Source organism: Gymnoscopelus microlampas (genome assembly GCF_963454915.1).
Source record: "Gymnoscopelus microlampas genome assembly, chromosome: 14".
NCBI classification, from domain to species: domain Eukaryota; kingdom Metazoa; phylum Chordata; class Actinopteri; order Myctophiformes; family Myctophidae; genus Gymnoscopelus; species Gymnoscopelus microlampas.
This window is the reverse complement of record NC_139951.1, coordinates 25,965,548-25,991,336: the sequence shown is the minus strand read 5'-3', so window position 1 is coordinate 25,991,336 and position 25,789 is coordinate 25,965,548. Positions and strand designations below refer to the sequence as shown.

General features: G+C 41.6%; 1 protein-coding gene across 16 annotated transcripts in view; it reads right to left on the bottom strand.

Moving 5' to 3' along the window:
- Nucleotides 1–41: 41 nt before the first annotated feature.
- LOC311059476 (uncharacterized protein) overlaps nt 42–25,789 on the bottom strand; it is a 26,408-nt gene continuing 660 nt past the window's right edge. Inside the window, exons 1-18 of one of the 16 annotated variants that reach the window (XM_084077438.1) lie at nt 18,167–18,281; nt 17,813–17,990; nt 15,973–16,095; nt 14,939–15,010; nt 14,545–14,718; nt 13,736–13,765; nt 11,262–11,299; nt 10,946–11,074; nt 10,319–10,379; nt 10,183–10,221; nt 9,658–9,914; nt 9,259–9,351; nt 8,921–9,013; nt 8,028–8,120; nt 7,623–7,715; nt 5,366–5,447; nt 5,001–5,107; nt 43–2,942 (exon numbers count right to left, since the gene is read on the bottom strand). In XM_084077438.1, coding sequence (XP_083933564.1) covers nt 2,745–2,942; nt 5,001–5,107; nt 5,366–5,447; nt 7,623–7,715; nt 8,028–8,120; nt 8,921–9,013; nt 9,259–9,351; nt 9,658–9,914; nt 10,183–10,221; nt 10,319–10,379; nt 10,946–11,074; nt 11,262–11,299; nt 13,736–13,765; nt 14,545–14,718; nt 14,939–15,010; nt 15,973–16,095; nt 17,813–17,972 — 1,842 coding nt within the window. In that variant the 5' untranslated portion in view covers nt 17,973–17,990; nt 18,167–18,281 and the 3' untranslated portion in view covers nt 43–2,744. Of the gene's footprint in view, nt 2,943–4,134; nt 4,289–5,000; nt 5,108–5,365; nt 5,448–7,622; nt 7,716–8,027; nt 8,121–8,920; nt 9,014–9,258; nt 9,352–9,657; nt 9,915–10,182; nt 10,222–10,318; nt 10,380–10,945; nt 11,075–11,261; nt 11,300–13,735; nt 13,766–14,544; nt 14,719–14,938; nt 15,011–15,972; nt 16,096–17,812; nt 17,991–18,166; nt 18,282–25,789 lie in introns of those variants that run through there. The other 15 variants (XM_084077440.1, XM_084077430.1, XM_084077439.1 and 12 more) reach the window with 15 other exon arrangements.

Here is a 25,789-nt window from a genome sequence, read left to right as displayed (position 1 = left end):
TTGTATATACTGTACATATTTAGACCACTCTTTCAGCTTGTACAGAGGGTGATTTGATAGCGTTTATTTTCAAATACACATATACAGCAACAAGAATCATCATAAACCAGTTATTGATAAAATCCACAATAACGAGAACAACCACATTTCCACAACTGTACAGCATCAAAGAAAGAAAATAACCAAAAGGTGATGGAAGATTTGTTACTGCCCAAAACCCTCTCCCAATAGTACTACACTATTAGAGAGAACCAATAAATCACAACCACAGCCCATCCCGTAGCAATATCCTTACACCATGTCACCTTGAATAACGGCACTGGGACTAACCTCCCTCGTACAACATACTGTAGCTCTCGTATCCATCCTGCATTCTAAGGTGAACGTTTTATTAGTGATGGAAAAAAACATAACCAAGAACTTAGCATGCAGATTATTGTGTTGCGAGCACACCCTTATATATCCTTCGTGCCTGCTCTTTACTGAGCCCTCAGCTGAATATTAACATCTTGGCCATATGTTGTAAAACATACACATGGGGGCAAATTGTGGGATGCAAGTCATTTTATTTAGTTTGCCTTTATCGCCACCTATAGGAAAAGAGTTGACCCTTAACCACTTGAACACCAGCATGCCTATTCTGGGGGAACATTCGCCAGAGGCTCTGCCAGAGGAGCTTGTAGATCGGCTATTTTTGGGAAATGTGGTGTAGACGGGTTAACAGTGGTCCAAGTACAGTTGTTACTCAGGTCCGTTTTACTAACAATAGAGGGTTTAAGTGGTTAAGATTATCTCCCATCTGCCCCCTCCACATACTAATAGTACCTAGGTCTATGAAATATATTCAGTATGTCCATCCTAAGACATTTACAAAGTAGATATTGATAGGATATACAGTGATTTGGCAGAGTGAATCCTCTCACATGAGGTGCATGCAAGAAGTTTGTATTGTGATAGCTATTAAAGGATTTCTAATAGTGGTGAATCATCATAAGGGAAGACCAACACTGGGGTGTAATTGTAATGCTTTTGTTCATTTGAAGTATATTTGTAGTGTTTCTATTAAGGAGCGCATATTTTAGTTTCTGCCCAGGGCCATTACATTATTAAATCCAGGCCCTTGTGACATTCATAAAATGAAAAAAATACTTATTAATTCAGAGTTTGCTGCATCAACTTTGCCAGAGCTACATATACTGTATATATACTGTACATGGTTATAAACTATATTCTGCAATACAGTTCATAAACCATGTGAAAATGTAGTTTGGTCTTAAGCAGCCTACAGGCAATTAAGATTAATACATGAGCTTTGTTGTTTTATGTATAGGATTCACTGTCATGAATAATTCAGTGTACTCATTTACCCGAGGGAGACTTTCCTACTGCAAAAATCCAAATCCCTTATCAATACATGTGCCCAATTCCTCCTGCAAAAACAAAATCCAAATCCTTTATCAATACATGTGCCCAATTCCTCCTGCAAAAATTCTAATCCTTTTTCAATGCATGTGCCCAATTCCTCCTCTATTAACTTCTCAACACAGCCACGTTCATGCAAGTTGATTAATTCATATCTATTAATATGTTTGCCAGGATGTAGATTATAAATGTAACCAGATCCATTGCAGTGAACAGCATACTTTTTTCTCCCTGCCCATTAGAATGTAAGTTCACATAAATACAGCTGACTTTTAATACTGTCATCACTAATAATGGAAATTGTGAATATCACGCACCAAACCTAATCTCTTCCTTATTAATTTTAAACATTGGATATTTTGGCCATGACATTTACACTTGCAGTGCCTAAGTATATATATTTTTTCCACCTCTTAAGTCAAGCTTTAGCGCATTTACAGTAGAGCAGTAACATAACAAATAAATTAACACTTGACAGCAGCAGGCACGTTACAAATGTTTTCTCCATATCAAATACATGGCATATCCACAGAATACAATTATAAAACTGCCCAACGCAAACCGCTATTTTCTATTTCAGTCATTCTATATGTTGCTTTTAGTCCAGAGAAGATCACCTTTGAAATTCCTCGGTGTGCAGTGGATGTAGGGGCACGCGAGACAGCAGTGAGGTCAGAAAGCATGATAACGCTACTTTAATCCATCTATTCATCACATCCCCTCTCCTCATCATACCCTGTAGCTTTGTTTCATGTTCAATACAAATCGCGAACCCCTTTAATATGCACCCTCTGTTTCCCAAGTCGTTTTCTATGTATCAAAAAACCATCAGGGGGTGCCCATCAAAGATAATTTGCACACTGAAAAAACATAACTCTCCTAAGGGGGTTAGCATGTCACTGTGACATGAGCATGAGTCTAAATAGGACATTAGATTTACCAGGGTATAATGTCCAAAGAAATTCTAGAACCGCAAAGTTTGGGATTCCGCTCTTACAAGGGGGCTTCAACTCTTAAAAGGGACACTTACAAAAACAAAGGTACAAATAATGGCAGATAAGCGATCAAGGGCCACAGAGAGAGAGAGAGAAGAAACACTGTAGCTCGACCTACTTATTTTTTTTTTCTTTACCCTTTCTTTTTTACAGCCTCCTCTAACAATACCAACAGTTTTCAAATTGTTAGTGAAGGATAAAACAGTGATGGGGTAAGCTAAATTAAAAAAGGTCCTGTGAAATGACGGAGGAAGGCATCACAACTCCTCTATAACGTGACGGTGTGTGGGCGCCTGAGGGGCCTCGCTTTAGTTAAACTTAGCACGCTCACAGGCCTTGCTTGGCCAGGGAGGCCGACACCTGGTCGGCAAGTGTGGAGAGTTGCGGGGAGTCGGTCATGTTGATGCTTCCAGAGGAGGACACGGTGCTCAGCTGTTGGGGCGTGTCTTCCAGGGAGACGATCTCAGCGCCGTGGTCGGTGCGGGCCTTGGCCGACTCACGGAAGCTCAGCTTGTGGCTCTCAATCTGCGGGTCGGGGGAATGCGGATGGATGAGACATGAGCACTGGTTCTGAGGAGCCCTGCTGGGGGTTTGACCAAGTGTTTACACTGAATATGGTGGACTGGTGTGAATACCGTGACTCCTGGGATCAGAGTAGAATGATTTGGTGGGTGTTATATCAGGTCACCTTTTCTGTTGATACTGGTATTGAAACGGGCATGTTATATGGTTTGGTTAGGTTAGAAAGGGCTGATTTGTTGCTTTTTTACATGAAATGTAGATGTGGTGTCACTTTACCAGAAATGTATTTTAAAAATGATGATGGGATCTGATGCTAAAAAACAAAACAAAAATGTCACACAGGAAACATAATTCTAAGGAAGCAATCCACATACCTGAAAGGAACATTTATATTTGTATCCTGTGCTTCTCAATACAAATATTTGAAACAAACAAGGAAACATCATTCTCATGTGAGAAGGCTTGAGGTGAGGTACGAAATGCAAAAATGGAGTCACAGCATTCGTTCACCAATTCCAGTGTAACACCCTTTAGAACTTTACAGGAGGCAGGAGATTTTGATTGGGGATATTCTTCTGTTCTTTATTCTGCAGACAGTTAACCAGTAAAGACACATTTGTGAGACTTATAGCACCCTCTGGTGGAAAAGGTAGGCCATGCTGTCTGGTGTGCTTGACAATAGAAAATGGTTTCTGCTTTCTCATCTTGACAGGAGATCATATCTCTAATCGTTTTTTTGTTTGTTTTGTTTTTACCACATATTACACAGAGAACTTTGTAATTATTTTGTGTGGATTCATCACAACTACCAGCTCTTGACACACACACACACGCACGCACGCACGCACGCACGCACGCACACACACACACACACACACACACACACACACACACACACACACACACACACACACACACACACACACACACACACACACACACACACACACACACACACACACACAAACTGTAAACTCCAAGCCAATGAAAGCCACAGTTGCTCAAAAATGTCTTACCACACAACAAATCTGTCTTTTGGTGTTTAATGTACATTTAGATTAAAATGTACAGATATATTAAAATGCCTTGCCATTGTAAAGTTGCTGCTGTCACAATTAATGCAGAAAACCATTATTGGCTACCTGGCCAAACTGCCTGACTGCACACCACGGAACACAGCTTTTTCAGTACTTACAGGAGTCCTCAATCTTTATGAGGGGGTTCATCAGGATGGGTGTGGGGGGGTTCTGGGGTGACTGTGGGGGGGTTACGGCAGGGGAAGGGTCATACATGTCCCCACTTGAGGGGCTGTCGCAGGTACTCCCTTCTGCCTCTTTCCCCTTCTCTCTCTACAGAGGAGCCCCAAAGCATGCAACAAAATACATGTAATGGAGTCAACAGAAATCAAAATGCAACACGTCACGTTTGGAAAAAATAAACTAGCTTTTCTGAACAATAATGATAGAAAATAATAATGATAAAAGATAATGAAGAATGATAACTGAAAGATGAACAGAGATGTATGATGACGATTATTTAGGTATGACAGAAAAGCACAAAAATGTAAAGAAATAAGCAGGGTGGGGATTGAGGGGTGAGACCATGCAGTGATTGACAACCTCTGGGAAGGAAAGGATGAGAGAAGGGGAGCAAGCAATCAGGCAGCCAAAGCCACCTAGCAGGCCTGGCACCGCACGTTCGTAGGTGTTGCACATATTTTGTCATTGAATCATCGCATTTCAGTGAAAACTGAGGCGACAAAAACCCTGAGACGAAGTTTGATCTGCCACTCGCACTGTTAGGTCTGATTTATACATGGTAGCTCGTCGGTGTCGCGCACCGGAGTATACAATAGGTATTACTGTCATGCTATGAGCGTAATCATCAAGAGAGATTTTCACAGAGAAGTGGCCTATTTGGCGAAATGTCAGCCAAATAGGCTAGAGGCAAAGGCTTAGGGCATGCTACAAGAGAACATTTGCTGAACATTATAAAATAAAATCAAGAGATACTAGTGCTAATAACAGTGATTTGAATCTGGAGAGTATTTCGATGTCTTACCCTCTTCCCTCCACCTCCTGGCGTGTGACCGACATTGTCAAGAGAGCCGATCTTGGATTGGACTTTGAAATCCATTTTCTCACTCCTGATCTCGACATTTCCACCACCTAATTGTAAAAGATGATGGTACATAGCAACTATTCAACATACCAGGTGTGACTGTAAATTGTAAATGTAACTTTATTACAAAGTTTGTTGATGCTTATGCTAATATATCGTCGGTTGGAAACGCCACATGTCCAAAACTGTTACTTTTCAGGATTCAAATTCAAAAGTAGCAAAAATAGCTGATCTTCAAGCTCAAAACGTGTCGCATCATTCTTTGAAAATATTATTGTAGCAATTGTAGTAATTTCTTTATTTACCTGGCTTATGACGAATGTTGTCTTTTGAGCCACATTTAGATTGAACGTTGCTCAGGTCAATCTTCTTGTGAACTATTGCAATCTGTGCAGGGAAAATAAAGAGAGGAGAAACTGAGCCTTTCAGTGGACTACTTTCTGAGGTGTGAAGATGATACATCTTCATCTGGTAAAGCTGCCCTGCATGCAACCACAGAGGAACTAGTGTATACACACCACGGGACCTTGTTAGTTTTCTACAGGTTACATACAATTAAACACTTGACATGGTAGGACACAGACATGTGTTAACACCGATATCATACTCATAAACAAAGTAAACAACCATTGGTTTCAAGCAAATCTGGATTAAGGCTGAAAGCAAGGATTTGTGCCCGATCTCTCTGTTATGCCAACCATATAAGATGTCCTTAACAGGCTTGCCCCTGTTGTTGAAACAGCCATCATCCTTCAACAAGACAAATTCCAATCTGGCAAATCTACAACAAGCCAACTTCTGAATCTTACTCAAGCATAGGTTTCAGAAAGAATTGATGACAGGAGCCATCTTTGTTGATTTATCTGCCACGTATGACACCATCAACCACCGCTTCCTTCAGAAAAGGTTGGCAAAAGACCTATTCCTAAACGCCTTATTGGTGCTTCTCTGTTAGAAAATGCCCAATCTATCTAACTCAAAATGGAGATCAACCCATGGGTTTTCTTTTTTCAGTCTGTGACCCCCTGACCCACCGTTGAGCAACACCTGCTGCCAGCCTGATCACTTGTTGCTTGAAACCCACCAACACAAACAACCTGCCCCTGCTACTGCTGATATCAGATGAGAAGTTGCCACCCGAGTCGAGATGCCCAAAGCTATTAGTGATGAACGCCGCCTCCTCCATGGACATCAACCAGCCCCTAACAACGTCTCAAGAAGAAACCAAACTCCTGGGCTGGTTGGAAAAGATTCCGAGTGACCCCTGTTCTAATTCAGTAAGGAATCCCCCCCTGTGCTTCTGGCTCAGAAGCACCATGGGTTTAGTGGAAGATACGCAACCGCCTGAGAAAGAGAATGGAACGATTGAAAGCTGCTTTGGTCAGATGGGGCTAAAAGACTGGCCAACCACCTGTTTGGAGAAGCAGACCATACTATGGAGCGCTGCCTTGTCTGCTCTCTACTACCCAACAACCCTTGCAGCTCAAAATACCTCGCAGAGTTCAATACAAATGCTAAAAACAAAAGCATGTGTGCTACCTAACATGAAGCTTACTCGCTTTGCTAGAACTTCAGATTAAGAGATTACATACAGATAAAACATAGATTTTTTAAAATGATCAAACTGGATTGACTGCTGACTGCAGTTTCTGACGTCAACCTTAGACCTGATGAGCTCATCACAGGGTCTCCTGTGATGAATGGTCTCTTGACACAAGACTCTTTGTCTCTCTCAAGTGAGGTCATTCCTCTCTTGTTCACTACAATAGAAAATAGCTCAGTGGAGAGCCAGATGACAGAGACTCTTTGTTTCTGCAAAGAGACTTCTCTTCAAAACAATTACAGTTGGGATTTTGGTTCAGTTGTCAACAGGAGTTATGACAAATATCTAGCTGATTGCATTATTATGATTTTTTTTAAATGTCAAAAAATATTTTCATGACTATTTTTTTTTGGGGGGGGGGGGGGGGGACGACGACGACAAAGACTTTCACACAGTAGTCATGCATGTTATTGTAGCAGCAAGTTGGATGATAAATATTTACCACCACCAATCACACCAAAACTGACCAGTATGAATGTAGACATGAGGTATCAAGCCTATACCATGAGCATTATGCAACACTTCATTCATCGTTGCACTGATCATGTGTCATTGCAGAACACTGACATATTCAGCTTATCTTGAGTAGGTAAAAGGCAAACAAACATGCTTAAAACCAAGATACAAATTGTGTTAAGAACACAATACTTACAAAGAGAAAGTGACCCGTTGCTCTAGCTACAACATACAGTATTAGGGTTATCCTACTGTAGGTGAAAGTGTGTAATGCTCATGACATTCATAAGCTTTATGCCGGTAAATATTAATAGGAGGTATTAATAGTGGGAATTGAGTAGTAGGAGCTTTGTGGTCACAGAAAAGGGGCAGAACAGAGTAGACAGGGCTTTTCGTGCAGTAGTGTCTGACATCTTGCTTCTTGTTGATGATGCATTCAGTAGGGAAGGACTTTGGCAAGCTACTGCAGGTAGCTGTGGGTTCACACTGTAGTTATTACTCACATTGCCACCACCAGCTACATGTCTTATATTATCTTTGGATCCACACCGGGACTGCACATTGCTTAAATCCAACTTCTTTTCAAGAATTTGTACCTGGAAAAAGCGCACATGTAGGGAAAGAGACTGTTATCCCAGAGCAAACCAATGGCAGCAGAGCTGCAAATGAGGACCTATGCTAGAGAGGAACTGAAGCTTAGAAGGATGTGCAAGCGGTTCAAGGGAGGTGAGACCTGACCAGGAAATCAGGATTGTTGTGGGGGATGTGGGGTGCGGAGATCTGTTGCTTATTTATTTATTTGTTTGTATTTATTACCAAGGGTTGGTTTTTGGTTAACATAACTGCAGAGTCTCTGCAGTAGAGATACTCAAGATTCTTGTGTTGAGCTAATCCCTAGAGTTACTCACGTTGCCGCCACCGGGTGCATGTTTCATATTGTCTTTGGAGCCACACTTAGACTGGACACTACTAAAGTCAATCTTCTGTTCAAGAATTTTAACCTGTAAATTGCAGAAGTAAGGGAAGAAAACATTACCCTAGGAGTCACTGAAAATATAAGGTGAGACGGTGTATGAGACATATGAGAGACATGATAATCAATTTGATTATTCAGAAAGGGAGAGAAAATGTTACAGACAGATTTCCCCCCGTTAGTCAGCTGTGTAGGCTAACGCATTTTATGAGCTGTGCAAATGACCACATCATTTAGGCTGTTATTATTATTTGCCCTAAAACTTTATTTCTGATTTCCGTTTTTTCTACACATGCATTTTTTGTTTGGGGTCGGCTATGTGGGTCAACTGTACATCAACTTTTTATTTTTGATAAAAAAAAATGTTTTCTAATCTTTCCAGAGCCATGTGGCCCATAGGTCAGGAGCCTATCTCCTGTTTCCTTAGCAGCTTGACGTACCCCCTGGACATGACACTAGTATGTCGCAGGGACTTACCCCCAATCCAACCCTTGATGCTGAGTGCCAAGCAGGGAGGCATTGGGTACCATATACTGTATAGTCTTTAGTATGACTTGGCCGGGGATGGAACCCCGACCTCCCAGTCTCAGAGCAGAAACACTCAAGGCCACTGAGCTGGTTGTATTTCAGCCTTACTAATTATTAATAAACCGGATAATGATGTTGGCAATCCGGTTTCAAAACTATCCGTTATTCCCATCCCTAAGACTTGGGATAGTTGAGCCCAGAAATACCTTATTATAGATGAAGCAAATGAATCAACGCTTCTTCTTTATATTCATGTGAAATACAAATTCAAGCTGTGTCATCTATTTCTGGGTTCCTCACCTTGCCTCCACCAGGTGTGTGCTTTAAGTTGTCTTTGGAGCCACAGCGTGCCTGGACGGTGGACAAATCCAACTTCTTCTCAAGGATTTGAACCTGCAAAATGCGAAGGAATAGGATTGTTCATTAGAAATTAAATAGCGAGTCTGAATAACAGTTTACATACTAGTTTATTTTGAAAACATAAACATGGTTTATATTCCAGTAATTCCAGGCATGTTGCTGAAAACTGGTGAAACGTTTTAGCCTGGTAAACCCCCCCCCCCCCCCCCCCCCCCCCCCCCTTCGGAAAACCCATTTTACCAGGCTAGAAACGTTTACCCCTCTGTTCTGTTACTCACATTTCCGCCACCGGGTACATGCTTGATGTTGTCTTTGGAGCCACACTTAGACTGGACACTACTTACGTCAATCTTCTTTTCAAGAATTTTAACCTGTAAATTGCAGAAGTAAGTAATTACCGTGGGAGTCACTGAAAATGTGAGGCGAATATGTATGAGACATATGAGACACAGAATAATTGGTATTACTCAGAAAGGGAAAGAAAATGTTACAGATTGATAATCGTATTATTACCCCCCCATATCCAGCTATGTAGGCTAAAGCACTTTATGAGCCGTGCAAATTACCACATCATTTAGGCTGTTATTATTATTAGGCCTAAAACTTTATTTCTGATAAACGTTCTTTCTACACGTTTTTTTCTTTAAGCAGTAAAACTTGAATTGCTCATGTCCAACCTTGCCACCACCAGGCTGGTGTTTCATATTCGCTGTGGATCCGATCTTGGACCTGACGTTCGTCAGGTCTGGCAAGGGGGCGGCAGCCACCAGGGAAGCAGGTGAACCCCTGCTCTTCAGGGATCCAGGAGACTTGGGCGAAGAACGAACCACAGCCACCTTTTTCACTTTATTGACCTCAACCGCAGACTTCCCGGACATCGCTTGGCTAGCCGGAGACTTGGGGTTTCCAGGGCTGCTTTGTCCACTGGCGGCATCTTTAAATGGGTTGCAAAGCAACATGTTGGTTCAAGAGTCATTTATGGGACATTGCAAAAAAGGGAGGAAATGATAAGAAATTATAACAAACAATGTATAAATAATTAATTAAAGCACTTAGGATTATAGTGCTAAAAAGCTGACCAAGTTTGATCAAGGTCTTTCCTGATCAGACTGTGGTTGTGGCATTTTGGTGATCAACTAGTCTAGGCCATGCGTGCCTATTAGTGGTATCTCACATTCATATCCATTCTGTTTGTTTTTTACCTTTGTCATTTTTTGGAGTGGGTGGTTTCTTGGCACTAGCTGTGTCGCAGAAAACATGACATGTTATACATAATTCTTTTTTTCCTTCTTTTTCTTTACCTAAGGGCAATGTTCAAGTGACAGTTACTGTACATACCTGGCTGATTTACTCCAGGGATTTTGGTTCCTGGGGCTTGAGGTCTCGCACCACCCGAAGCCTGTAAAAAAAAAAAAAGTTAACAGTATAGCAAATGACTGTCCAAAAAACCTAATAAATTAGATTTACGTATCTGTTAAATATGCAGTTGTTTTTTCTGCTGTTATTCAAGTGCATGGCAGCCAGGTACCATTCTACCTTGTGGATAGAATATTCACACCAATCATCACACCATGTCTCTTGTACATTCTCAACAGGATGAGCAAATTACTGTAGTGTAAAAGTGTGGTTAATGATGCATGGACAAGGCTTGGGTTAGTGTGTTAAATCCAATTTATGCTTTGGCGATGTCATGTGACATGTCGCCCGACAAAAATGAAAAATAGATTTTGGGTGAGCAACATGCATAAATTTGACTTTAGTTGAACAAAGAAAACACTGGAGGGTCTAAGTTGCATTCGTACATTTGTTTGATCTCTCAAACAAGACTTGATAGACTTGATAGTCTTGTTTGAGAGATCAAACAAATGTCTGTGAAGAAGGAAAAACGAGCATTGATAAACACAGCCCTACAGTAGGGCCATCTACACTCAGGCATCTTTCAGGGCAGGTCAGGGTGATACTCACGCGGGGCCCTGTGCTGGTGGCCTTAGTGGGTATTGACCTGGTGCCATTTCGAGAGGAGGCACAGGTTTTGGTGATCGGGGAGGGTCTTTTAAAGGAAGAGGTGGGTCTAGTTTTTGTGGCAGTTTGTGTCTTTTTACATGAGGGGGAAAATGGAGTGAAAAACAATGGTTCTAATACAACCTATCATGAAACAAACAATATCCTAAATGAAATGTTCAGGAAAGAAACAGATTTAGGCCTACTTGGTGAAATGACACGTCAACAGTCTGTATAAATGACATGTGAATTATGTATGTTCATTTGTTTATTCACATACCTTCTTTTCCATTGCCTCGTTTTCAACCTTTGCTTGACCTATGGGAAATAAGGGAAATAGAAGGCATAATGATTTGAGCATGTGGTCCATTTGCATCCAAAACCAATTTTCTACCCTTTTTTTTCCTTTTGTGAGATACAAGAAGACAAGTATTTAATTATTTAGTGTGCACATTTGCAGCATGGGAAAGTGAAGACCAAATAAAGATCACCAGTCGGTGATGTGGAGCACGCAACATGCATCGTGACATACTGTACAACACAGTGGTTGTACAAATCAAGTGCCAACTTGGCTTGCAAGACCCATTTTCACCACTGAATAAAATGTTTGAGTATATTCATGCGCAATTCCAATTTTATATATTGGCATTAAAAATGTTCTTGCAATTGCAACTTTATATCTCCAGAATTCTGATTTTCCTTTCTTGTACTTTTAACTTTTATCTCAGAATTCTGAGGGTTTTTTTTTTCTTTCTTTTTTTACAGTTGCCTGCCAGACACCTACCTTACCGTTGTGAGAGAAAATAAAGTCAGAATTCTGAGCCATGAAGTAATAATTACGAGAATAAACTGAAATCTTCGATAAGAAAAAAGCCTCACATTTCAGGTCTTTTTAATTGTATTCAGTGGCAGAAATGGCCTTTCATAGAATAGTGAGCGAGATGGACCGATGAAATGAAAAATAAAAGCAAAAAGTGGGGAGAGAGGACGACAAGCTTCTCCTCGAGTCAAAGATCATTTCCACTGAGCATGTCGGAGGAAGAGTGCTGCATAACATTACAGAAGCTGGCTTGGTAAATCAAACAAGTGGGAGGAAGATAACTGAAGAGGACTGGTTCACAACTGGTGAATATGACAGCAAACAGACCTTTGAAGACAGCGATCGGCACCAGCGACTTTCTCGCTGGAGAACTTTGGGGCGTTTTCTGGACTTCAGATGAGTTGGAGGTCTGTGCCGCATTGCTCGTCTCAGAATCATTAACGGTGTCGGGCGTCGAGAGGCCGGCTGCGTCTAACGTCAAGTCACCGTTGTTCTCAGCAACTACGTCATATGGAATTTTTCTAAGTATGCTCTCTCTCTCAGAAACATTCCCATTGCTATGTGGGGACTCGCTCGCCCTCTGAAGATCCGCTGAGTGATGACTAAGGCTGGAATCAAAATAGGAATATGACTGACTGTCGGAATGGTGCCTCTCTGGATTTTCAGAGTCCTGTGCACTGCAAGGTTTTGGGACCATCTCATGAATTGTGTTTTCAACAGCCAGTCCATCTTTCATGTGCTCACTGTATGTGGGATCCTCTCCTTGATCAACACGCATGCTTCTGTCCCCTATTGATGTAAGATCCTCCAAGGCTGTGCTACGGACTAATGATGCGGCAGGCATGTTACTTGTTTCCGACAGGCACTCAGATGCATCAAGGCTGATTGCCCTCTGGGAATCGCTCCCACCGGTCCATTCGGGGCTCCCCCTGCTGGCTGAAGGGTCCCTTCTCATATCTGACCCAGAACCGAGGTCTTCAGAATTCCAGAAAGAGTCAGTTAACCTCTTTCCACACTCTCCTTCCTCTGTCCCATCTACGCACACAGCAGTGTCATTTCCAGAGTCTGGGGAGCAGGAAGCTCCTATGCTCATGAAGTCAATGCCTCTCCCATGAGCTGCATCTAAGGCCTGCTTTGATCCATCAGCCACAAAAGGGAACTCACTGAAGACCCCAGTACCAGGCTTAGCTATTTTTTTTTTTGGAAAGCAGATTAATGATGACATTCACAGCACTCGCCTCCATCTCCCCCAATTTGAATATAAATCAAGAAGCAAAGAAGATAGCGAAACTGCACTTGATGTCCATGAAGAACATTTTAAAACTGTTTTCCATCAAGGTGAACAGAAACAAATTATGATTGAATGATGAAAAGGTGATAATGCAAGGCCATGAACTCAATGTAGTCAAAATAAAGTGAAAGTTAATGGACATAATGGATCACCAATGGATGAAAGTCAACAGAGGAAAATGACGTTGATGCTAATCAGTGCCAGTGAATGTGCAGTCAGAGCAATGAAATATGCTTTTTCATTGTAAATTGTGCTCCAAATGTAATATCTAATCTGGTTGATTTGCCTCCATGCAATATATGGGATTATCCATGATCAAAACATCACATTTAAATTTCATCTCAAGCAATGAACCAAAGCTAAATTTGGATGCATGTGTTGTTTCATTAAATTAACTCAAAATAAATAATAATAGGATGAATTAAATTATTAAATTATTACAATTAAATAATTATGTGAAGCACATCTCACAAGATGTCAAATCATCTATCAACTAATGGGAACAAGTCCCCAGGACTTTTTTGTGTTATCCTTTTAGCCTTACTGTCTTTCTGTACTTCTGTGCTGTCTGACTAATAAAGTATTCAATAAAAAAAAAACATATAATAAGTAAACACAGTCTTGGCAGCTCTTAATACAGTACCTGTTGTTGCAGCAGCAGCTCCTCCAGTTGCTGTTTAAACACGGCAAGGCGGGATGTGCATGTGGGGGGGAGGTGAAACAAGAGAGGATATTCAGTTATCACTATAAAACACTTTTCATTCATGACTGCTTCACAAACTCATGGCACTGCAAAGAAAATCAAAAAAGTCCCTCATTCAAGGTCAGGTCTATCATAATGGTTAATGCACAAATTAACATCACAGCAAATCAAGGTTAAGAACATGTTAGACCGATACATCATCCCAAAACATAAAAGCAAAGCATTGCAGACACATTGCAGTCAGATGGCGCTGAGGCTTCCGCATGATTTCCTTTCAAGTCCTACATGTAGTCCAGCGCCACACCGAACCTGGTGCCTCATTTGGTGCCTCAGCTGGCTTTTCCATTACTCTGGGAATTGCCGTGCCTCAGAGCTCTAGATCTGTTTAACAGATCCCACAGATCATCAGTCACCCTGTAGCGTAGTCATTTGTTTCATGCTGAAATACCAATACCAAGCCTAACTAAATGCACCTCTTCCTTCTGGTATTACGCATGTGGACTGTGGTATTGTGAAAGGACCAGAGTGCTCAAATGGACTGGGATCTGTCTGTTTCACTGCTCAAAGCACACAAAACTGCAATGGCTCCGAAAAAAATAACAACAGGCTAATAAAAACAAAAAGGAATATAAGATTGATTCATTAATTCAACTAGTCAACAAACCCAAAATAAATTCTACTCCATGCCTGAAAGAATACTTTCAACTCGAGCAGCGTGAAAAAAGGCAAGTGCTGGGAAAGAGGCATACCAGGTTGACCCTCACTCTCACCACAGGCCCCAGGTTGCATCTCATCTTCACATGGGACACTCTCTAGATCTGATTGCTCAGACCCAATAGCACCTTCTTCTGCAGATGATTCAACTGCCTCTGATTGATCAGACCCAATAGCACCTTCTTCTGCAGATGATTCAACTGCCTCTGCTGTAGGATAAATGGAATACTGTTTTGACACGGCAGAAAAGGAAGATACACAGGCTACAGTTGCAGCTGGTCTGAAGACTTAAAATTAAAACGTAATGCACAAAAACAAAAGCCAACATTGAGAAATCCTACAAAAGTCTGGCCAACGAGTGTGACAGACATTTCTATGTTAAGTTTATCCAAAATAGCTTAGTTTGCAATCACAGCTGTGGCTCCTAACCTTGTGTCTGCTCTGGTGGGTCAGCCATGTTCTCTATTCCTGTGGCATTTCTCATGTCCAGGGACTCGGGATCTGTTTAAAACATCAGACAACCCTTTCAAACTGCTGCACCCCCCCCCCCCCCTCCTCATCCTCAGGACAGGCTATCCTGCTCCCTATTCATAATAAGTTTGTCTCACACTGGCGCTAATGTAGCTAATTCTTATCAGGATTATTATAGTTAACTTGAAAACATGAAGTCAAAACAAAATTAAAATAAAACTAATGAAAAATTCCAATAACTATTATGACCTTGATTCTTGAGAGACATTATTGTCTGTTAGTTCACAGGTTTGAGGGCCACCGGGGGGGCCAATTGGAAACGAAGAGAAAATTAGAGGGGGGAACAAAATCATAAATTCTAATTCATTACGTCATATATTGTTAAAATATACAAAAAGAAATTCACACATAAAAAAATTAAAGAATAAAAATCGAACATTTCACTGTTTCCATCCATGTGACACGTTGTTGATGTTTTACAGCCATTTCACAATGGAGGGGCCACAGCCAAAGGCTATGGCTATTTGGGGGTCTTGGAATGGAAAAATAATTGAGAACCCCTGTTCATGATATCTACTTCTCCAATACGAACCCACTGAGAAGGTCTGAAGGTTGCCTGAATACTAGACCAACAATGGAAGTTGTTTGGGAAACATTTGTAATGGCAAAGAGTCAAGAAATGCATTGATATCACCAATGGAAGACATGCAATGAGAATTAGAATTTTAAAGCTGAAAAAAATTAAAGATAACTGTGAGACAACACAAAATATGCAAACCAAGGCGAACATTTCTCTAGCTGTCTCTGAAATAAAGAAATATTATTTTGTAAATTAAAAGAGAGAAGGAAAAAAAAAAGATGCTGAAACATTATCGGATGTATTGCATACAAACTGAAATGTGCCAAATAATGGTTAAAAGTGAAGAATAGTTGTTAAAAAATTGTCTTTGGCATTGAAGCTGCATGGAAACAGTGGAGGAAGGGGGGCATACCAGGTGGCACCTCCTTCTCCCCAGAGGTGTCAGGGTGCACCTCCTCACTGCAGTGGGCGCTCTCTTGTTCCGAGAGCTCAGACACTGCTGTAACCACATCCTCATTTAGCGCTGAGCTCTCCGCTGTGAATTAAAGGTAAGGTTCAGGTCAGGATTTGGGGTAATCTTGACAGACATGTACACCTCCAGACAAATAAAGAGGCGGCTTTGGTGCGGTCCACCATAGCCAGTTTTCAATTGAGCATTCCCACCAACAGACGCTGTACACAATGGAATAAAAAAGGATTTTATTAAAGACTTAATACTTTGCAAATGGCCATTGTTATTTAGACTCCAAATCCGAGCTTACTGTGAATACTTTGACCAGCTCTGTTTTGGGGAATAAGGTGAACCTTTACCTCTGTATTATTACGATTTAAATCATAACATGAATAAACTGTTGAAGAGTTCATCAGCTGGGGTGAGTGCTAAGTCTTCAACTACTGATCACTACTGAAACCCAGACACAGACATGACTTCGAAATTGTTATAAATATACGTACAGTATGTAAACAATTGATCTAGTTTTAAATAGAAGGATGATGCTTTCCAGCACAAAAGGAAGAATGAAATCAAAACGTTACATACTATTACATACTACCATAGTTTGTATGCTCAAACTTAAGCTGAATGGTGAAAGTGAATGCAACAAACATTTTAACACTGCGTATCTCACTCATGGACTCCATGGTTCAGAAGTAACTCAAGTAAAATGTTCATGTTCATGAAAGCCACTTTCTTTGCCCCTTGCTTTAATTATTCAGGTCTATGCAACTAACCCACAAAGACTTCTACGCTACAAAACACATTCAATATCAACTCTATTTCAAAGATCACATCTTCTAAGGCCTCAATCAGGGGTAAATATAATACTCACTATGTGGTGCACCGTTGAAAAATCTGCTGTTTGTTTGTTTGGAGGGACCTGACTCTGTGCACGCCTTCCTGTTTGCGTGTGGGCTGAGCAGTAGATGTAATGGGGAGAAAGAGTGCACTAGTGAAGGCTGTAAGCTAGGGAATGCTAAGCTACGTACTAATTAGCCATATGGACGATTAGGATAAGAGGGATTGAGACAAGAGATTGTTATCATTGTCATATTTATGTCTTGATACAACAGTGTCCATTGATATAGATTGCTGTCGTATCAGCTGCAAGCATCTCTCTATTAACTGCGTCCATTTCCTGTGCATACGGTGATCCTACCAGACTGTGTCCTCGTCATAAATTTGCTTTTTTTGCTGTTACTTTTTTTATTTTTTACAATTAATACCCCTTTCAACTATCAAAACGATGCACTGAAAGCCTAATTGTCTGTGAGCTGAATTGGTAGCTAACAGTGGATGCTGAGAGAGGGAACGTTAGGGCCTGACCCAGATGACTGGATTACAGCGCAGAGAGTGCAGCTGCAGTCAGGGACTGAGGGCCAGTCAAGCATGCCTTGTATCCTTTATGTAAAAGGGATTAAAACAAAGCACAGTAGGCCTCAGCATTCTCCCCAACTCAATACAGACTACTGAGACAGTGAAGGACTGCAGTGTGGATGTTTAAACGCTTCCAAAGACATCCACTTTTTTTGGCATCACCGGAACGCTGACTCATACCTTTGGCAACATAAATGCTATGATGCTGCTACTGTATGTACTGTATAAACTGTGCAGAAGTATATAACAACACATTGCCTATGATGCTATTTGTATTCCCATCAAGATCATGTCATCGTCTGTACTCTTACTCTCCCCCCACCCGAGCCTTACCAATGTTTGACCTCTCAGTTCAACACAGATTTAATGCACTTCTGACCTTTCATTGGACCGTCTCCCGGGCTCCTATGGGCCGCCTGGACTCCATTCTCCTGGTGGTGCAGGTCGTTGATGGTCATGCCAGCTAAGGACGCACTCATGCTGTCTCCCGTGCTATGGCTGTTTGGGGCGTTGTTCATGTGGTCCTGGTGCTGATCCATTGCCGGTCGTAAGTCAGGCTACAAAAAAAGCACAACCGGAGCGACGTAAATAAACCACATCCACCACACAGTTAGACAGACAGTTAAAAACTGTCAGTCCAGCACGTGTTCTGTAGAGAGTGTCGGGTGGCTGGTTTGAAATAGGACTACTTCACAAATCTGCAGTTCTACGCAATAATTCAAAAATAGTGTACCTGGTTTTAAGGACAAAACGATAATTGTTGCATAATAAATTATTCCTTTGTCTTCCGGCTTACAAAACTCAGTTTGCTAGCAGCTAAATGTAAACAGACACTGTGTCTGTGAAAGCTAGTTATTTATATGGTTGACGTGTGGGGGTGATCTTCAAGTTACAGGACTATGGACAAAAATAGTCCGCACTGCCCATGTGCATTGCATCCCTGCTGTGTCATGGTCATTACATTTTAGTTGACGATTAATTGGCGAACAAAGAATTGCAATTAACTATTTAATAGTTTAATAGATAATTAATAGTAATAATAATAATACATTTGATTTTAAACACTTTATATTTGACACAAATCTCAAAGTGCTACATGGCATGAAAAGTCAAGAAAATAGATTAAAAATGTATATAATATATAATAGAATAAATATGCATTTCTGTTTGGCTTTTAGGTTTTGTAAACAGAAATTGCACAGGGCTGATATGACAAAATAACTTCAAAATACAAAGAAATGACAATAACCGGTATCCATAATCAAAATGAATAATGTACAGCTATGGCTGAGATTAAATGGATAATTAAGATTTTTATTTTTTCTTGTATCGAGTCACACCCTATGGATGCTGAGGGTGGAACACATGTGCAGTCAACTAGTTTGATGTGAAAGGTTTCAAATCTCATAAAAAAGAGGATTACATATAAGATTAATTCAAAGCCTGTGGTTACGTCAGCAGATTTTCTGTTTTGAATCATATTTTATTTTGTTGCCGCTCTCTCATGCACATAAACTCTCTCTGTCTTTCTCTCTCTTTCTCTGTGTCTCTCTCTCACACACACACACACACACACACACACACACACACACACACACACACACAGGTCAGCGTTTGCATCGTGATTTACCTCCACCCTCTGACCTATAGTTTCATATTGCCATATGAAAACGACTGTGCTTCCACTCTCAGAGGCTCCATATGAAGTCAGCATTGACCCATTGGAATTTAGTCAAAACCTAAATGTACGCAAATTGACTAAATTGGCATCTATTAAAATTAGCTGTATTCAAAGTGTTTCCATTCTATGAAACAGCCGTGAATGTAGTGCCTGCAGAGCAACATGCACTGATAATGACAGCAGCACCTGCCTCGGTTATCTCTTCATTGTGAGCGTTGCCTCAACTGTTACCGTGGTTACCCGTCCCAATAAAAACCCACTGTGAGAAAACACACTTGGCTCAGCTGTGTGACCTTCCCTCGCTGCACCTGCATATCTCCTTGACCTTGGGATGTTTAAACATTCAACATTCAACATGCAAACACACATCTGCCATGACAGGGACACACAATGCCAACCCCCGCAAACTCCTAGGAAACCTCAGAGAGTGTCATTATGCCCCGGAAGAAATACACCATGAGACACACACCTTTTTAAATATGGTTCCTGAACAGCCCATCCTTTTTTCTTAATAGAAACATAAATCCATAATGGCATTAGGACGGACGGACGGACGGACGGACAGAAGATAACTCGAACTCTACTGGCAAAGGTAGCACAATGTTTGTGTGTCCCATAGAAACTCTAATGAATGGTCCAATCTCGCAGTAGTCGACTGAGCCCCCTGACAAACCACCCATTGTAGCATTACACATGACAGAACCCAAACAACAGCAGAGAAGCGCGCATGCCAAAGAAAACAATCCCTCTAAGAGAAAGCTCACACTCTGCGTCCAGGAGCACCGAGACTCAGAGCTGATGGCAAACAAACTCAAGGCTGATAAGAGCCATAACAGTCATTATCTGATAACCACATGTAGCTGCATATCACGGTTACGTTACGGAACACAAGGAAACTACTGAAACATTTAGCTTGATAACCACATGTAGCTGCATATCACGGTTACGTTAAAGAACACAAGGAAACTTCTGTAACATTTAGCTTGATCACCAGGGATGTTTTGTAGGGAATAGCTGGGAAAACGTTGCTGTATATGTCCCATGCCATCAAGCCATGTTATCTGTTATTACATAACAACAAAACAAAAGACGATTACAAGCATAATATGCTTGTAATAAGAAGATATTATCTTGGTGTCGTGCATTATGTTGGGGTTTAGATTGGATCAGAAGACCATCTTTAGTGGTTTGCTATAGCACTGAACACTCAAAAACACACTTAAACACATGCACGCGCGCGCACATACACACACACACACACACACACACACACACACACACACACACACACACACACACACACACACACACATGCACACACATGCACACAAACATATGCGCACAGACACACACACATTTTACCTGCCCCATAAAAAACATAACAAGAGCATGACAGTGGTCTTTGTTTGCCTCATGAGGGAGAAGGGGGCTCAAAGGTTTGTTGATGTGGCTTGTGGCTCTGAGGAGCGTGTGAAAATATTGTTTTGGCACGGACCTCGACTCTCAAACAAACTGCTCAGATGGCTCGGGAAGGAATGCGGTCAACACAGAGAGTAGTGACATAGTTCCAGCAGAACCAGCATGCAATAAGATACTGAATTTCCCTGACTTATCAGATTGGGTGTGTGAGTTTTTAAGAAACCCCTGAATGCAAGTTGTAATGCAATACAATGAGGGCACTGACTGGTCAAAAAACCTATTACCCTTAAAAGCAACCACAAGAGGTTTCTGGCACGCGTCGCCAAGTGACTGCATGTGCATCCAGCAGAAACAGTAATGAGTCAGTGAGTGAGTGACCACTCAGATGCAGGACAGTGAACAGGAATGGATTAAATTAAGTAATAACACAATAATTAGCTAAAATCCAACTGGGGGGGTGCTAGTTAGGGAAGCATATGTCTTGCTGTTGCAATAGAGTGAAAAATTGTAATTAAATTGGTTTTGCCCCATTGCTAGTGTCACTGAGTGTAGTTTAGTAGAGACGGGATGCTGCCCTCATGCTTGACTGCTTCTGTATTTCTGACCTACTTTCCTCACCGACTCCCTCCTCTCTGCACACTCCCTGCCTCCCATCCTCAGGCAGGGAGAGCCAGAGAAGTGGCTCATACTCGCTCTACCTTTACTGTGTGTGTGTGTGTGTGTGTGTGTGTGTGTGTGTGTGTGTGTGTGTGTGTGTGTGTGTGTGTGTGTCCGCCCCAGCAGTTAGAGGGGGCTGAGGATGAACAGTGAAATGGGCCTCCATTTTCCCATGCCGAGAACTCGGCATAAAACAACCTCCAGAGCGGATTGCGCGTGGCTTGCTCGGCGTCTGATGGCAGTGTCGGTAGTTCGGAAACATGTTTGCTCAATAATCGTCAGGCCTGGTGCTTACATTGCTTGAATGTCTTCCGTCTTTGTTTTTCACAACTCCAGGATGTACAGCCACGCCCCTATTGACACTAAGCTATAAGGATGTATCAGCCTAATAGAATATTGTTATTTTTCTGATTTGCAGGCATTTGTAGGACACTCCCCAGTTAAAACATCCCACACATGAACACATTCTTGGGTGTAGAATCTTGAGGTGCACGAAAGCCACATATGAGGAATTCTTCTCGTGTTGCCATGGCACATCCTGCTAAGTAATGGCCCCAGACACTGCAGCTGCTGCATGTTCCAATATGTACACAAGGCCTGCAGCTACGATCTTATCCGCAACACACACCCTTGTCTTGCACTGTAATGAAGCCTTGTTGGTGCAATGAGCCAAACTCCTCTATCAGCATGGTGCCAATTAAGTACATTAAATAATGCTGTTTAGAACCCATTGTGGTATTTCTTCTTCCACTTAATGAGAGTATGCAATCAGACAGGCCTCTCTGAGCTGCATAGACTTAGCTGTCTTGACGACAACTAAGTCTAGGTTGTTCCCAGTGCAGTTCTATCAAAGACCCCAGCAATGACCCCCAAACGTGTGCAACACAAACACAGATTTTTCTAGAATTGGATAGATTTGTTTAATAAAATCATAAAGTCAAGATTATTTGATAAAATCAATCATAAGTTTGCAAAATATTTTAGCCAGAAACTGACTATAAACAGGGTTATAGCCATGCAATTACCGTATATGAAAATGCAGTAAATAAATATATTATATATAAAAGTCTGTCTGTAATAATGCATAGAAGTGATTTAAACGATTATTTTGCCAATCTAATCTCTGCAGGCAGGGTGTTGAAAAGCCCTAGGGCCCAGACAATGAAGACCTTTGACCTTTAGCCTGGAACTTCAGAGTGGATTCAGTTCATATTACCAAGGGGTTTTAGGCTATGCCATTCAAGACACATACAGTATTGGCAGAATTTAGTCCAGTACATTAAGCCAATGAACAGAGTCCTCAAACTGACTGATGGATTGATTGAATACTTAATTAGCAGTTTGCAAAAAAAGGGCAGGAAAGTACAGTTCAATACACGGTCTGCTAAGAGGATTTTAAACCCAAGAAAGCCTATGGCTTGTTTCCATTGGGGTCCTTTGTACTCAGTTCATCGAATTGAACTCAATTCATTTAATCCATTTAGGTCCATACTAAGTATTGGGTTACAGATGTTAGCTTACCTATTTAAGGAAAGTCTGATTTCCACAAATATTTTTAAATGAAAATGACATTTGTTCACTCCAACCTAAGGCATGCTATTCTGGTAGATGCAATTAACCTGGAACTATTCAAGTTCAATTAAGTGGTACTCCTCTTGTCAGCATATACTGTATAGGGAGGGAGGAGCACACCTCATATAGTCTACATGTGCATACCAGAGCACTCTTCTAGGCCATCAGCACATACCAGAAGCAGTGTAGAAACTTGTAGGGCTGTGTCTATCAAAACATTAAAACATCTCATAGGGGAAAGTCTGAGATGAGTAGGCTACACTGTAAAATCATCAGTGTTCATTTATCCATTAACTCTGAGAGTGTACACATCTAGGTCAATTTGGTTAAATGTTTACAATCTTACACGTTAAATTGGCACTGAGGACTTGCACCCTTCTTAGAAAAATAAATAAAAATAAAATACACATTTTAAATCAATGTAGGCATGCAATGTGTCCCAGTGCACTGCTTTCTCAACACAGGAGAGAAGGGAGAGAGAGGTGTGTCCATGGCAAGGAAATGGAACCCATGCAGACTTGGCTTTGCTTATCCGTTAAAAAAAACAGAAGAAAAGAAGAAAAGGCGAAGAAAAAAATATAAGAAAAAAAAACAGTTTAACAATTCTATAAACCACCAGTTATAGCAGCACAAGCAATTTATTGCGACCCTTCATTAGTGAATGGAGTCTGTCTAGACTATGCCCCAAAAAAACGTCAATGGGTTTTAGTTTTTCTTAAAGTAAAAGTGCATGTATAGGTTCCATTGAAACAGATTCTTTGCGAATTGCGAGCCTGCGAGTGTGTCATTCATTCTGTCATAAGAACAGCACCGATGCACCATGCAATGGCTGTCTCCGTGCATTCTATTCTACAGCATGCACGGAGCGACAACATTGCACGCAGCCAGTGTTGCCATGTCTGCTTATTATAAGCGACTTTGGGCTTCTTTTTGGTAACTGGAAGACTCACCCCAAAACACACTCACCTCCAAAAAGAAATTCGCGCACCAGTGGTTTTTGTATTGTTGTATTTGTTTTACTGAAGATATATAAGGCTAGAAATAAGTTTAGGGTTAGGCATAGTTTAGACTGGAGGAGCCAGCCAGCCCTATCGAAGGTCTTGAAGGGCGGATCCAAAGCCTTGCGCTCGGTACCAGCGACGCTTCCTATTGCTTCACCAATCTATGTCCCCGCCAAGGGGACATAAATTGGTGGTTTAGGCATAGTTTACTGAGGTTACGTTTAGGAATACCAGTTCTGCAGTGGTGCAATCAGGCCTGGCGTCAAGGGGAGGCGTGAGGGGGGCGACGCCCCCTCAACCGGACCATCATGCCCCTAAGTCAAGACTGCCAGTTAAAATAACAAACCTTCTGGTACTTTTTACTTAATTGCGTTTCGCCGTCAAGCCTTCCTCAGCGTGTTAAGAAAGTGGTCAGTGGTGTTGTGTGTACAATGCCTTGATTTATAGAACATAAGAAAGAAAGGTCGGATACTACTACAGAGTAGTGATGAGCGGGCCGACCCCTGACCCCTAACCCTCGGGTCAAACTGCGGCGTGGACGGACGAGGCAATTATGCAGGCTGCGGGTGTTGCGGGTCGATGCCACTCTCACACGCAATTTTTTTTTATAGATCACATGCTCTTGTTTTGTCTTTATTCCTAATAAGAATAAGAATAAGAATAATAACGATAAAACAGTTGAATATACACTTTGGGTATATACTTATCTTTTTTTTCCCACCGTGGGTGGGGTGGGTTGAGTCATAGATTTATATATGGGTTCGCCGTTCGCGGGGTGGGTTGGGGCGGGTTGAGTTCCGTGGCGGGTTGGGTGGGGCGGGTTATGAAAAAACCCGTCCCGCTCATCACTACTACAGAGGTATAGGCTATATCAAACATGTTAGCACACCTGACCTACTGCTGTGCAAAGTAGCCAGGTGGGTAGGCCTACTTGGCGCACAAATCGAGTGGAACGCATTCTTGTGTGCACTTCCGTACATGTGTGCGCATGCTTCTGCTCAAAAGACTCGTGGGACGCCATGGTACTGCATTCTTGTGTGCACTTCCGTGCATGTGTGCGCATGCTCCTGCTCAAAAGACTCGTGGGACGCCATGGTACTGCGTGCAATGAGCACTGCACCACTGATACCAGATGAACACTGCCAGATTTGCCCCGGGGCGACTGTGTTTTGGGGCGAGCGTTTTGGTATGCCTTAGCTTGTAGATCGGCCATTTTCAAATAGCCAATGTATATAGGTTTTATAGTTGATTCTTTTGGGGCAAATTTTCATAGACCTGGTTGCTTATTTCTCTCCCAAAATCTGGCAACGCTGCATGCAGCTTGTATGAACAGAACCAGCCTCCACTATAATATCACATGAGAAATGGGCTTGGCATTTGCGGCACAGTGCGCCGCATCCATCTCCATTAAACTAGTTTTAAAGACAAATGTTAACATTTTAAAGTGTCTGGTGTGTATCCGTGCTATAGGCATAATCACTCGCTCAAGGGACATTTTATATGTGCAATTTGAGCAGGAATCATTCAGAAATTATATAGCTATCCATCCATGTCTGTGGCACAGCAGCCATGACATCAGCCCCATAGGCCCTTCGGATGCAAGAACAGAGGGAATGATAAGATTGTCAATGACAAAAAAAAATCTATATTATAGGCTATATATATAAGGGAAAAGGAGGAAGAAAAGAAGGGAAAAAAGAAAGAGGGACTGATGATCCAGAATAACGGGAAGGGAAAAAAGCATAGCTTCAAAGCTCTGCGTCCACTACACACACACACACACACACACACACACACACACACACACACACACACACACACACACACACACACACACCACAACTGGCGCTCATGTTGCGTTGAAAAGAGACATGTCATCATGACACAAAGGGTGGGAATTAAGCGCCTGTGCTGCTCATATTGGAGCAAATGTCATGAAACGCTGCCGTATTCTTGTGTCCTCCTCGCATTAAAACGAGATGATCAATGTAATAATGACAGATCAGGCTTGTTACAACGTGTGTGT